This window comes from Drosophila teissieri, chromosome 3R (assembly GCF_016746235.2).
Source record: "Drosophila teissieri strain GT53w chromosome 3R, Prin_Dtei_1.1, whole genome shotgun sequence".
Lineage (NCBI taxonomy): Eukaryota > Metazoa > Arthropoda > Insecta > Diptera > Drosophilidae > Drosophila > Drosophila teissieri.
The window spans coordinates 19681310-19696250 of NC_053032.1; the positions used below are offsets into that span (position 1 = coordinate 19681310).

The 14941-nt window shown below is 46.8% G+C and overlaps 2 protein-coding genes across 2 annotated transcripts; both read right to left on the minus strand.

Annotated features, from left to right (window-relative positions):
* Positions 1-731: 731 nt before the first annotated feature.
* Positions 732-2226, minus strand: LOC122621540 (putative odorant receptor 98b). Its single transcript, XM_043799437.1, has 4 exons — positions 1917-2226; positions 1638-1824; positions 979-1585; positions 732-782 (listed from the first exon to the last, which is right to left on the minus strand). The coding sequence occupies exons 1-4, from the start codon at positions 2224-2226 to the stop codon at positions 732-734; spliced, it is 1155 nt and encodes a 384-aa protein (XP_043655372.1).
* Positions 2227-9564: 7338 nt separating this feature from the next.
* On the minus strand, positions 9565-14638 carry LOC122620592 (peptidyl-prolyl cis-trans isomerase G). Its single transcript, XM_043798129.1, has 8 exons — positions 14237-14638; positions 13428-13515; positions 12672-12701; positions 12471-12610; positions 12267-12411; positions 12065-12191; positions 11804-11998; positions 9565-11739 (listed from the first exon to the last, which is right to left on the minus strand). Exons 1-8 carry the CDS (start codon positions 14538-14540, stop codon positions 9736-9738), a joined length of 3033 nt encoding a protein of 1010 aa, XP_043654064.1. The 5' UTR covers positions 14541-14638; the 3' UTR covers positions 9565-9735.
* Between the last annotated feature and the right edge of the window lie 303 nt (positions 14639-14941).

Genomic DNA, 14941 nt, shown 5'->3' on the forward strand with positions numbered 1-14941 from the left:
TAACAATTTGATACGCTTTTGTAACCTTTTTCGCTGCGTGTACAGTAGAGCCTGTCAGCAAACGCATTGTGGCTACAAACAAATTACAAAATCGGCTAAACTTAAGCCGCCGTGTTGCGTGCAGTTTATGAGTAAAGCGCCGCCGGCGGATGCGCTGAAATCCCGGTAACTGCAATTGGCTTTTTCCCAACCGCACTCACGTGCAGCCTCCACACACACCCACACACACACGGGATCACGGGATCACACACTCGGTGGGCGGAGGGGGGGTGTCGGGCCCCGCCTGTCTATCGGCCAAAACAAAGTTAAATCGGCCAAATCCTTTGACCATGTCACACTTTTATACATAATCGTTGGTCGAGCACGTGCAGACAACCGCAATGTTGTGCGAGGATGGCACACACAACAACAAAAAAAAAACATTAAAAAAGGACAACAAAAAGCGCACACAAAAACAACAAGAGCAAATTACAACGGCGGACAAGAGGGCGACAGCAAATATTACGTATACGTGCGTTCAATGTCCTGACGGGGTTGCAAGCAAGGCCAATAATGCAAAAGGCATTAACAGGCCCAGGCACTGGTTTGCCACACATAGCAGTTATTGCCATTAACATGGCTTAATTAGCCAACTGGCTGTAACAACACCGGCTTAAAGCATAATTGTAAATATTTCCGGACTTAAACCAAACCAGCGCCACTCCCTGAATAATGAAACCCGGGCTGTTCAGCTAGGCCAGGGATCTGAGTAGCGTTACATAGGATATGGCAGAGCGCACAATCTGTGAAGTAATCGGTGGAAAAGGAAATGCAATTAATAAATAAACTATGTAGTTGAAAGTAAGTAATTAATAGTATAGATTAATCATTCATTGAAGGTGCCCCAAAGTGTGCAGTGCTCTTCGATTTTAAGCATTATGCTGCATACTTTTGGACTTTTTTATAAGCGATTTCTAAACTCTTTGATGCTTTTCTTACCCTGATAAGCGTCTCTCGATTGGCCGCGAAGAAGAAGCCATCGATGGGACAGCCCAAACTCGATCGCATCATGGCGATTTTTAGGGAGCTTACAAGCAGCGGGTTTTCCTGCAGCAAATGCAGCCAGCTGGACTCGTAGATGGCCTGGCCAAAAAGCTGAGACTCCGAGTGGACGCTCGAGCCGCAGAAACAGTAGATGGACACCTGGCCAACAATCGCAGCCGTGAATGCGGCATAGAACAGCAAGGCTGGCTGCAGGATATTGGCAGATAGTTGGTAGCACAGCACACACAAGTGCAGCGAGGCTGCCACAAACTGGGCGAAGATGAGCGGTCTGAAGTACGCGTTTAAGGAATGGCCCAGCTCCAAGCACATCTCATATAGTTGAAACACGTGCCTTAAGTTCTCACGAGTCTCCTCAGCATTGCGGCCCTCAAAGTGCATCATCTTGTGCCTGGCAATCTGGAACAGGGCACAGAGATGATGGCTCAGAGAACAGAAGAGGGTGTCCACACAAACGGTGGGCAGTGCCACGCCCAGGGCAGCACTCGCATTCCACAAATAGGAAATTAGGTAATTGGACAGCTTCTTATTGTCCCAGGGATAACTGTAGAAAAAGTTGGCTATTATTCTGGTTATTATGGACTCCTTTTACTTACACACTGGGAAAGGGAAAGTCCGGCTGCAATTCACCTGTGCGTTGGTAGCTGATCAGCATGGCCAGAGGAGACATCAGACAGGCCGAGAGACCAGCCGTAATGAAACAGTAGGCATATATAGCACTAATGAACTGATCCCGGCGACTTTCCCTGGATACTATCGTTTCACCAACAAGGCAGTGAGTTTCTGAGAAACATGAACCGAAAATAGAGTTGCAAACATACATTTCATTCAAGCTACATACTATTGTCTCCGTATTTTAACAACAGCTGGCTTACCCGTTTGCAAAACACAATAGAACTGCCGTATCAGGAACCTAAAGTCCTTGTAGAGCCAAAGGAACACACCGATTTTGCAGAGGGCCAGCAAATCCACCAGCACCGAGCAGAGTGAGTCGGTTAATTGCTCCACGTTTTGGATGTTCTGCAGGCCAAAGGCGATGGTCAGTGGCAAGAAGCTGGCCACCGAGAGGATGCAGCAGATGCTGCGCCAAGGATATCGATGGCCAGCATCCTGTTCGTGCAACAATTCCAGTCCGAGAAGCCGAAAGAAGACGGACTGCAGTCGAAGGAACTTGTCCGTCAGCATGTCGAGCTGGGTGAGTAGTGAAAAGTGATTGAGTCCTGGTTAATGGGAAATGGGAAATGGGAAAGCTCACTGGAGGTCACTGCTCATTAGCGGCTAAGTAAAATCAATAAGCCATTAAAGCGAGCAACCCAAAATGGTATCTATTATTTAAATTCGAGTGGCAGGACCTTCTGCATGTGCGAGCTGGCAAATGAAGTGGCGGTTGCAAAAGTGTCTGGCTGAGTGGGGAATTTTGAATGCATCAGCATACAAATCTTGGCCCTCTGATGTTTGCACAATAAATTATACTTAATTAAAAACAATTAAAAGCAAATTCCAATTGCAACCAGGCCTGTGGTGTTGCAAGCGGCAAATCTCTGAGCCACTGCAAATATTTGGCAGCAATGCTAAGCAAAAACTAAAACAAATCCTAGCTGCATTTCAAATGTGAAAACTTTTGCCTGCCGCTCGCATCCTGCAGATCCGAGTTGCATGCTGCTGTTTTGGGATTCGTCTAACATTTCAGGGTTTTAATTACTGCTAAGCTCGAGACTTTTACCGGCTCTATCGTATCGGTATTGTTGTCGTGGTCAAGAATCACAGCAGCTGGCCAGCTGGCCAACTGGCAAAGTTTGGCCATCGTTTGGTCGGAGAATTTAGATGGGCAAAATAAATTAATGCAATTACATGCTGGCAGCTTAAGACCTGGGCTAAGGCCTAAGTGGAGTCATAAAGCACACACAAATTGAGTTCAGTACAAATGCCACAGATTTTGCAGCGACTTTTGCAGCATTATGCATTCGAATGTGTGAATGTCTTGAATGTCGTGAGTGTCGTGAATGCCGTAGTGTGGCAGAGGTCCGATTCTATTTACTCAATTATTAACCGTCGTCAGACGGAGTAATTAATTACGAGTTCTTACCTCTTAGATTGAAAACAGAGCCACCACCACCAGCACCACAGGCAATGGCAATCCACTGGGAAAGGAATAAGTTTCGGCCTAGGCACATAAAACAAACATTGACACACTGACCAGGGCACCACGAAGCCCACGAAAATGGAAAATGGAGTTTATATATTTTCGGTAAAGCAAAACTTGCTGGAAAACTCGCCTGGCTGGCTGGCTGGCTGGTTGGCTGGCAGCTGACAGAAGAGGGAAATGGAAAACCATCTGGGGGGGTGGCCGAAAAGTGTTCAAGAACTTTTTCTTATTCCTGGCATTGTTATTACCACGTTGATGCTGCTCGACTCCTCGACTGGTCGACTGGTCGAATGCTCCACTGTATCCATGGCAGCCAGCTCTCGACGAAACTCGGATTTCCTTTTCGGGGCAGGCGTGAAATATTCGACTTAAGAACTCGCAGGAATTATAATACTTGAGCCACAGTCACTTGATAACTATTGTTTCTCGGCTGCCGCCTCAACACTTATCAGTTCATTTGTTTCGAGGTGGAAATATAGTTCGAATGGAACTAAAGTTACGTGGACAACAGGGTAGCAGGGTAATAGGGTAACTGGGTATCCCCAACTTGGTGCTGGGCCGCCTGCTGCCTGAGCGCTGAAATACTTTGCCATTTAGTTGTTGCACTGCCCGGACAGCAGTTGAATCCAAAATGAAATACTTGATTTCAGCCTCCGTGGGATTTTGCCTGCAACTCCGGAGGGGCGAAAACTTTGCCGCTCTCGCAGGAAGTCAACTTGGCAGGGGACGGGATGGCGACGAGTGCGACGAGTGCGACTAAAGCGAAGTGAAGGCCTGGGGAAGCAGTTTGCTTAAAATGTTTAGTGGAAAGTGTTTTAAAATACATTAAAAAGTTCACGGCTGCCCTGGCACGCATTGAATTTATGCGAATTTGGTGAACTCCTTGAGTGGAAACTTTTTGCATTTGCTCGCTGGCGCCGCCCGCCCAATCAACTTAAATATTTGTTTAGCTCAAGTGCTTTCCCCATGCCTGGCCTTCTTCCCCCTTCCACCCCCAAATTTCCACATTTCCACCTTTGTTGTGGGGCCATCCAGAATCGTACTTAGACAGTTGTAATTAATGCCCCAACCAGGTCCATTCTCCCCCACGAATGAGCTGCGTATCTTGGTTGGTTTTCGTTACCAAGCACCAGCATCTACTCCTACTTGGTGGATGATTTTCCGCCCCGAGCGTGTTTTCATATTTGCTTCTGTCATCATTTAATGAGAGATATTTTATTTCCCGTCTCATATTTATTGGAATATATTGCTGGTCGGGCTCCCCGAAGGACCCCATCGCCGCAGGATACTCGACTTTCGATACCTGTAAGTGCGGTTGTGCGCCGCTGTTTGTGGCTTGATTTGATACGCTCGAGGAAAACTGTCGAATTTGCAAATGACGAAGCCCTATTTTCATCTCGAGGCACTCATTGTCTGGGCCCGCAACCCAATCGCAAATGGGGAAGTATTTTTGCAAAACAAACAAGTTCCAAGTAATTTGTTTTTCTCCCCATCCCCATCGAGAAAAACCCATTTTCGTGGGAAAACAGGCCATCCATCGCCTCGAACCCCATTGTAAATGGTTTATTTTTTTTACTTTTTTTCCCCGCTTACCGCTTTTCTTTTTTGCTGAGCTAATTTGCAAAAGCTGGATGCAACTGTTAAAATCGGGAAATTACATTAACGCCAGTCATTTTTCCGATTGCCATGCTTCATTAATAACAAACGCTTGTAAATAATTGCAACAACTATGGCCACAACTATGCTATAAGTCAATTAAAAATGGGCAACATGCAATACGCCTCTTTTCAAGATACTCTATGAACTACAGGAAAAGTGAAATAAAAAGTTGGATAATATACTAATAAATGGAAATTCTAGCTTAGAAACAGCTACGTTTACAGTAATAAACTTATTCAAATGCATATATTTTCTTAGTTATTTAATAGCTTTTAATGTTCATTAAAGCGAAAGTATCCGCTTTCCAGCTATGGAGTTAGCAATCAGATAGTGGCGTATTTAAAAGTGCCGCCTCTCGCAGACTTTTTGTATCTTTCGATAGGGTAAAAGCTACGCATGAGGAGCTATAAAACGCATTTAAATTAATAATCATTTAAAATACAATCGCTGGCGGGTTGATTAAGGGGAGACATCAAAACAAATGGCAAACGGGATGTCATATTGAATTAATGCAACTAATGAATACAGCTCTCGTGCTGTTCGTGCTGATGATTTCATTCAACATCGCTCAACATCGTTTGCATCCAGATCGCGATAAAGAAAAAAAATGTTTAATTTCATTTGTGGCAGGACGAGAGAGGACGCTGGAACGCAACGGGGGGAAATTGTATTAATCAGGCAAATAAGTGTTCGCTTTTATTTTATGAATAATTAAAATTATTTATTGCTCTGCCGGTGGTCGGAATGCTGATGAACTCCTATGGCCAGCGGCAAATTGACTGTCCGCTTTGCCCACTTGAGGGGCACAATTGCATAATCAAATCCACAACTATTCAATTACGTCTGCGTCACTCCAATGAGACACACGGCCTCGTGTGAGAATAATTCGGCCAAGACCCAATCAGAGCCGAATTTAATTGAATTGCATTTAATGAATATCAATATCGAATATTCTGCTCAAATTCGATTAAACTCACGCTCCAGCCGCAGCCCACAACCAACAGCAGTCCCCCAACGACCAAGTGGAGCCATCGACGGGCCGCAACTGAAACGAGGCGCCACAAACGATGGCCAAGCGCGTCCGCACGGAATAAAGGAAATGGTTGCAAGTCATGCGCCGCGGATGTCCTGTTCCAATGCCATCATTCCGCCGCACGAAGCTACTCTTTGCCAAATGCTAAGAGAGCGGAAAGTGCTCAGAAAGAGAGAGATCGCTGTGGGAAAACTTTGGCCAGCAATTAGACATCTGTCAGCGTGTTGACCCAGGCAACACTCGAAGGAAGAATTCCCGCCAGCAGCTGGGGCACTCCATCATCCCAGGACAGTGCTAGAGTGCCGCCAGGTCCTGCAGGAACTTCACACGCTTTCTGATGACCATAATGACAACAATTAAATATAAATCACCGGGGAAACAACATGCCAAGGATTTACCTTTCCCCACCCCACCACACACCCTCCTCCCGAGCCACGCACGCATACAATTAGCTTTTATGGCCGCGGGCCCGAAGGAAAATGGCGGCCATGGCCCTGGCCTGGCCTGGCCAATGGTAATTTGAAAATATGGTAATTATGAAGCGGCTTTTGTGTAAGGCGGGAAAACAGAAAAACAAGAAATGGAGAGGAGGTGGATGTGGAGCAGGGAAGCGGGAACCTCTGACACCGCGGCTGTGTCTGTTCTAATTAGGCGCACATAAATTGCACCACAAACAAGATGGGCACAAACAACAAGCATCGGCAACAAATCCTAAATAACAATTAAAACAATTTTCAAGATTAAAAACACACCTCACAGCCAGCCAGCCAGCCGATGCTTTAATATTTTAATTAAAAATTCCTCCGCAAAATGCCGCCGCAGAGCGAGGTGTTGCCATAAGCCCGGCTAACAGCCTGGCCAACAACCCCTCCAGATGCCCCCCTCCAGATGCCCCCCCCCTAGAAGCCCCCTCTAGGAGCCCCTTGAGCGAATGAGTGGCCGAGTGCTCCCTGAATGGCCTCTGGAGGCCTATGACTTTGAATTATTGCACGGCGAGTCATAAATTAAGTGCGTGGCCCTCCTCAAATGGCGGCGAGTGTGGTGCTCGTTGGGCGCCACTTGTTCGCTGGTGGCAGGTGGCCAATCGAGCACTTGCATTAAGCGGTTTTCGAGGATTTTCTTAGTTTTGAAACATGTTTTCAAAAGCATACATTGATGCATGAGCAGCACTTACAGCCACTTACTGCCTAGAAACAACTTTACTTCAGTATTGAAAAGGTAATATATTTTTAGAAACTAACGTTGTTATAACTCGAAGTAAATGGCATTTTTGGCAGTAGTTTGTTGTTGCTGAAAGCCAGTGTTGTGGTCACAAATCCACTATTTTGGTTAGGCAAACCAACCTGTTGAAGTTTTATCCACTTTACCAGAACATTTTCCTGCAGCATCGCTGCTCTTTCACTCAAATATTCCGGTAATAGAATTTGAAGAACGAAATCGGCGGGCGGAGAAGGATTTCGGTAGACCTTTAGACCTTCATAAATAAATGCGCCAAGTTCTTCGCGGGGAGTTGAATCCTTTATCCTTGTAAAGCAGATGGTGATGGAGATGGGCACTGGAAGTGGAAGTGGGAGTGGAAGTGGGAGTGGGAGTGGCACCTCTTGAGTCGCTGTTGTGGCCGTGCAATCAAATTCAGACATTTGGCGACACTCACGCCGCCCACTTGCGTTACTTAAGTGTCGTAAAGTCCTGCCAGTAAAGCGAGGGAAGGTTGGGGGGGGGTGGGGGTTGGGCAGGAGGGTGGGTGCAAGGACAACAACAAGTGGGGCTTTTATGATTTATGCAACTATCGCCTGCAGCCAGAAGTGGGTGGGGCAGGACTCCAGGAGAGCCATTGCCGAAATCCTTGAGAGAGCCGCTCGAGGCGCGTAAATTCCTTTCTTGGGCGCCTCGTCTTCGTTTTTTTTTTTTAGGGGACATACGTCTCAGACTAAGCGGCTCGTGGGGAAAGTGGGAAAAGCGCTTCAAATTGTGCAATTTTTATGGACGCAGTGGGTGGCTGGGGGCGGCATTCATGAATAAAAGATTTTCCGATTCACCCCGACACCAGAACCGACCAAACCGAGCAAACCGCCTCCTCCTGTCGCCCAATTTATTATGCTGTTGGCCTTGCCGAGTGCAAATAATAAGCAGCAAGTGCACAGCCACGCCCACACAATTGTCGGAGGGGGCGGAGGCGAGGGCGGGCCAAGTAGGTGTGGCACTAGAGAAAAGGCTCCAAAGGCTGGAAAGGCTGAATGCCTGCAAAATTAGCAAAGCAAACGCTCGGCTGCAGTTTACTTGCCATTTAAGCGCCGCACTCGACAGCTGTGTTTGTCAGTGGCACTTGCAACCAGCAACCACCTAGGCGCAACAACAACACCAGCAACTTGCAACGCACGAGCTACAAGAGGAAAAACTACCGACACACAAGGAAAAACCAACAAAATGCCAGGCCGAAATGTGTGCGCCTCTATTGTTAAATGAAATTAATCAATAAAATTGAATCGGATTTACAAATAAAGATTTTTACGTTCAAATTTACATCCTTTTAAACTAAAGAAGAAAGCAATCGAAAATCTTTTGTTATAAAAGTGTCTAAAAATATGTAACACTTTGTTCATTGATTTTCCGGTCCTATGCATTTTTGTAACATTCCATGTGCATAATATACTCCCTTCGAGATATTGCATTTTATGGCACATTTTCTTGCTGTGGAATGCTGCACCTGCAGCTTGCAACGACAGCCACAACACAACCCACAGCCCAAAAGTTGAACTTGCAGTTTTGTTATTTTTCTTCCTTCGCCATTGTTTGTCTCTCGAAACCAAAGGGTCGTCTTCGGTCCGAAAGAAATGCACATAAAATATAAGAATATTAGGCAAACACTGGGCAATTTGGTCAGAGGATATACGAGTGTTTATGCAAGTTCCCTTGGCAATTAGAGCGTTTAAACAAGTAAGAAAATTGCAATTCCGACAAATCTGCTCGGAAATTAAAAATATATTGCAGAGCGTAATTTGTTCAACAATTACACTTTGCTTTGCAACTCTTTGGATTTGTGTGGTGGATGGATTATGTTGGAAAGCTCTCTGATTGCAGATGGTACAAAAGGAAATTTAAAATATATATTAAATATGTATAAAAAGTATATATTTTAAAGACATCAGCAATTAGTTAATACATATTGTTCCTACGCAATATTTAATCAATTAGCGCGAAAGAAGGCCTTGCAAGAAATCACAAAATAGAGAAACATAAATGTCCTTTAAGTCCTCGTAGAAGTGGCGCCACCTAGTGCCTGAACCTTCCTAAAAGAGTGCTGCCAAGCAAATGGCACTGGCACGTTTTGTATGGGCTGCACTAAGCGAGTATCCGAGCTCACCACCTTGGCGTATGGCTTGGCTAGGTGCGAAACACGGCTGCATTTTTTCCAGGGCTTTGGGATAGTAAAAATAAATATTTTAAATTATTGTCTTTTATAAATTATATGTACCAGTACTAAAAATCATATCAATAAACAATTTAATAATATTCAGATTTATAGTTTATAAATATAACACGTTTAAAAGTGTTAGTTTGTTGGGAAAACCAAAATATGTATCAATCTTTGCAAGTTCCAAAAAAGGTATAAAATAAATGTACGTAGACGGTAGCTTCGTAGCTAGTAATACTACTAATAAAAAAATAAATAAATAAAAGGACATTCGATCAGTACAGTGACGTTTAGCTTTATTAAACGGACTTAGCTACAAAAACTTGGGGGTCGCGATTTTTACAATTGCAATTTCGAGGGAGGCCTGAAATTGGTGGAACATGACCAGGTCTGTCGCTGTTTAGGGGTGTCAACTACGGTCTAGGATTAGTTTGATTTTGATTAATCGGAATCGGATCGCGCCGAGGACTTCTTGGACTTCTTGTGCTTGCGCTTCTTGTCGCGATGCCGATCCTCCGTGCTGGACTCGCGTTTGCTCCTGGTGCTGGCGCTGGTGCTGGTGGCATCGGTTTTGGCCTCACTTCCGGTGGCAGCAACCGCTTCCGGGCCCACGGAATCCACACGTTCCTCGTCCTGCAGCTTTCTGAGCGTCTCGGCCTTGAGGCGCTCCAGTTCGTTGAGTTCGCGGGTGGTGCGCTCCTTCTCCATGTCGTCCTGGCGCTGCTTCTCCAGGCGCCGTTCCTCCTCCTTGGCGATCTCGTTGCGCATGTGCTCCTTCATCAGCAGCGCGGCCTCCGCACGCTTCTGCATCTTCTCGCGGGCCGCCTTCTCGCGTTCCTCGCTCATGGGCAGCGCGGAGGTGAGCTTGGGCAGCGGGCTGCGCGAGCGGCGGCGGCGGGAGCGACTAGTTGAGGGACTGCGACTGCGCGACGAGCTGTGCCGGCGTCCGCGGCTGCGACTGCGTCGGTTGCCGGATGATTCGCGGCGCCTTCTGCCATCGGAGTCCTGACGCCTTCTGCCGGAGGATTCCTGGCGTCGTCTGGGCGGTGAATCCTTGCGCCTTCTGTCAGGCGAGTCCCTGCGTTTTCTTTCCGGCGAGTCCTTACGCCTTCTGCCTGGTGATTCGTGTCTTTTGGCAACAGAGTCTTGTTGCTTTTTGTCGGCGGACTCCGCTCGTTTTTTGGCAGGAGAATCCTGTTTTCTGCCTGGCGAATCTGGCCGCTTTTTGTCTTGCGAGTCCTGACGCTTTCTGCCAGGCGATTCTTGTCTTTTCACAGGAGAGTCCTGACGCTTCTTGTCAGAATCCTTTCGCTTCTTGCTCGGGCTATCATCCCGTTTCTTTCCCGCAGAATCCTCCGGTTTGTTGCTGTCCTGTATCTTTTTATCTTGGGAATCCTCCCTTTTTCTGTTGGCGGAGTCCTTGCGCTTCCGTCCAGGTGAATCCTCACGCTTCCAGTTGGGAGAAGCCTCTCGCTTCCTGTCGTTCGAATCCTCTCGCTTTCTTTCAGGCGAGTCTCGTCGCTTTCTGTCCGTTGAGTTTGGACGCTTCCTACCCGGCGAATCCTGACGTTTTCTGCCCGGCGACAGCTGACGCCTCTGGCTGGGTGAATCCTGCCTACGGTTCTGACTGCGGGAACGCTGCTGCCTCCGGCGGTCGCCACTGGGCGAGCCTCGTCCTCTGATTGGCGAGAGGGGGAAACGATTGCGGTACTCATTATCCTGGGAGCGCGAGCGACGGCGGCGATCCCTGTCTGCGAACGGATTACGGCGATTGCCACGATTAAACTGATTTTGATTGGATTGGTTAATGTTTTGGCCAGGACGTCGGGCGGGCGAACGCTGCTGACGACGTGCAGGGGACTGGCGACGAGGGCTCCGGGAGCGACTGCGCTTTGGCTTGGCTTTGTCCTCGGGCTTGCGCTCATCGCGTTTAGCGTTGCGATCCTTGCTGGTCGATGACTCCACTTTGATATCCTGCTTGGTTGGTGGTTTCACCTTCAACTGTTCCTCGTCTTCGGACTCGGCTTCGCTTTCTGTCTGCTGCTCGTAGTCCAAGGCGTTCATGTCCATGGACTTGCGGCGCTTGACAGGTGTCACTTCCTTCGCTTTATCCTTCTCGCTGGCTTTTTCTCTCTCCTTGGCTTTACCGCGATCACCGGTGTCCTTTGACTTGGTTTTGTGCTCTGGAGAGAACCTATCCGGAGTTACTTTACCACCGTACGTGCTGGCATGGGATAGCTCGAAAAACGACTGCTTGGGATTCTTCGTGGCCTCCTCGTGGCGACGCTTCCTCTCGTGCTCGCGACGCTTCACCTCCTCCTCGCGCATCTTGCTCTCCTCCTCGATGCGCTCCAAGTCGGACAACTTGATGGTGCGCTTCTGGGCGTGTTTCCAGTGAGGCGGCGTTGTGCTTCGCGAACGACTACGCGACGGGGTGCGAAAGCGCTGTAAAGTTGTTCATATTAGAAATTGTTTATAAAATTACAAGTAGTTTTCGTTCTATACTCACAAACACTCCACGACCTTTGACAATGCGACCGCTGCGCGATGTGGGCGGTGCCTGTTTCTTTGACCAACCGAAGTGGTTACGATTGCGCTCTCTCTCCTGATCCCTGCCTCGATCGCGTTCCTGTCCACGTGCTCCACGGTCCTCGCGATCTCGCGACTTTGATCGCTCTGCGCGCATTAGGAATTTGTTCGATACCTGAATACAAAAGGATACAAGAATATGGATATGCAATAATAGAAAAAGAGAATCCAGTTCACCTACCTCTGGTATCTCGTTAGGATCTATCTTTGTAATCGTGACCAACGGATGCAGCTCGCCTTCTTCGCGATCCTCGTCATCATCCTGCGGATTCTGGTCATGCTTTCCGTTGCCACGGGTTGCTTCATCGCTATACAAATGTGAAACGAATTACAAAATAAAAACTATAAACCGAATATATACAAGTTATTGCACTATCACATACTCTTCGCTATCGCTGGACTTTGTCTCCTTGCGGCTGCGTTTTTTCTTCTTGTCCTTGCGCTCGGCCTTGGCCTCAGCCTCACTTTCCTCGCTCTGTGACTCATCAGTGGCCGTGGAGCGCCTCTTTCGCTTCTTCTCCTTTTTGGCTAAGTGACGAAAGGCATGTCAAGTATAATAGGTATGTGAAAATGGATGACAGTCGTACCCTTTGTCTGTCTAACTAGTTCGCCACAGTTGGCAATGGCTGCATCCTGCAGCGGGCGAGAGTTCCGATCGACGGGCAAATCCTCCAATTGTCGCACCAACTCCTGACCCGATATAACTTGGCCGAATACAACATGGATACTGCAACGAGGAAACATGACGTCAGAAAAGTGATCTTTTAACGTGCTTAGGGCTAACTTACTTGTCCAAATGTGGCGCAGGCTGTGTTGTACTACAATGAGAAACAGAAGAAGAGAAAAATATTCTTTACACTTTGGCTAACTGGTTGTTGGGCTGCAGTAGGCAGTTGTAGTTGAAATCGGTGTTGTTGGTTCAGTTGTTGTTGTTGTCGGTTGAGGTGGAGACAATGTCATGTGCAACAAAGTTTAAAGGTTTCTAGGTGTAGGTGGCAGAGGTGGCACACAGGATTTTGGCAAGCCACCAACCACAAGAGTCGCTGCAGCTGGCCATGGCCAGCACATCGTCATCTAGCAGATCCATCGGGAGGATCCACACCAAGATTCCGCCAAAAGATCCACAAAGAGCCGACAGCGAGAGAGAGAGACACACACTGAGACCCAGGAACGAGAACCAAGGCCCGGAGACTTAGAGACCAAAGACCAGGGAGCTGAAAGAGCTGCATCGTCTTTCACTTGGTTTTTGGACCCACAGACCAAATGCACTGGGGATGGTGGATGGCGGTGCATCGGCCGATGGAGGACAGATTGCGATGCATCTGTCCGCTGGTCAGTGGGACGCAAGCACACACTTTACTGCCCACGGGCTAAGGCTAAATGGCAATAGATTAATGAACAACAACAGAGGTTTAAGTATAGATCAAAAAGAAGGCGAAGAGAGTTTTAGCTGAATTATCGGTGCCTGAAACAGAACTGAAACTAAATTTACGGCCACGTTAGTCCGGACCAGCCGGTTACGGCCCTCCATTGAGAGCACTTACATAAAGAACTGCGAGCCATTGGTGTTCTTGCCCCGGTTGGCCATCGACAGCAGGAAGGGACGATCGTGCTTCTTGTCGAAGCTCTCATCTGGAAAGAGGAGTAAGATTGCTTAAACCAATTCCACATGGTGCTTAAAAGCCCTAGATGAGCACCTCAAAAACCTCAATCTTCTAAACAACTTTTTAATGCGCATGCAATTGGAGTTGCCTAAAATCGCTTCTATTTGCATATTTGACCCATTTTCTACTCATTTTCCACCCAGACGTATAATTATCAACATGTAAATGAGTATGCACCATTCCCTTATACTTCTAATGGAAATATATGCCAAAATGTACATTTAAATTGAGTCGCTTGAGCGACGATGCGAAATGCGCATTTATTTTTGACATTTAAATGGGGTATTTGTTCATTCTGGCTGGTGCATATGAAAATAAGGGCACATCAAAAGGTTTCTAGTCTTTTCTACACAGATCTTCTTTCTAAATCTTTGCAGCTTGTTAAACTAAGTGGATTATTGTAGTGTAGTTTAGAGGTAATTGGTTGGAACTTTTTAAAAGGCCCAAATAGGAATCATACAATCAGGCATAATGACTACCAAAATAAGTGTCGTTCTTAAACGTTTGAAAGTTTTTTCCATTTTTACTTGTAAATTGAATCTCTCTGAATCTTGGCTTCTAAAATCCTGTATAATCCGTTCTGTTTTCTGTTCCTCTTATCAGATACCCACTGTATTGATTTTTGCGGCAGACGCATGTACATACATACATATATACATAGATATCTGTATGTGACCGGAAGAACTCACCCTCGAATGTCCCGCCGTAGATGGACTCGCCGCCGGTGCCGTTTCCCGCAGAGAAGTCGCCCGCCTGGACCATGAAGTCCTTGACCACCCGGTGGAATATCACGCCCTTGTACTGCAGCTTCTTGCCGGTGACCAGGCCCAATCCCTTTTCGCCCGTGCAGAGTGCGCGGAAATTCTCCGCCGTCTTGGGCGCCACATCGCTGTAGAGCTCGAAAACAATGCGGCCCACGCCCAGTCCGCCCAGGGAAATGTCGAAGAAGCATCGCGGTCGCGTGGCACCCGCGTCGCGTTTGTTTACCGTCATAATTGCCGCCGATTTTCGCCAATAAATGCTGGTTAATACGTATTTCTCGCCGTTTTCGCGTTGCACAATGTCGGCGTTGCCAGCTCTTTTTAAAACATGGGATGTCAAAAACATACAGTTACAAATATCGATATCCAACACTTCGCATTTTTTGATTATCGACATTTTATTTTTTACTTTATTATTTGCTAAATTTGTTAATAAATTTATATTTGCGTTTTAAAATACTGTAATATCGGGGTTATTCATAGCCAAAACATTTAATTTGAGTCTTACAGCAACCAATTTTCAGTTCATTCTTTTTAATATAATCCCGAATATATCTTGTGCATGGGGTTGAAATCATATCTTCAATGCGCATTTTTTTGAAAAAAAAAATATTGTTTTCAAAACAACAATGA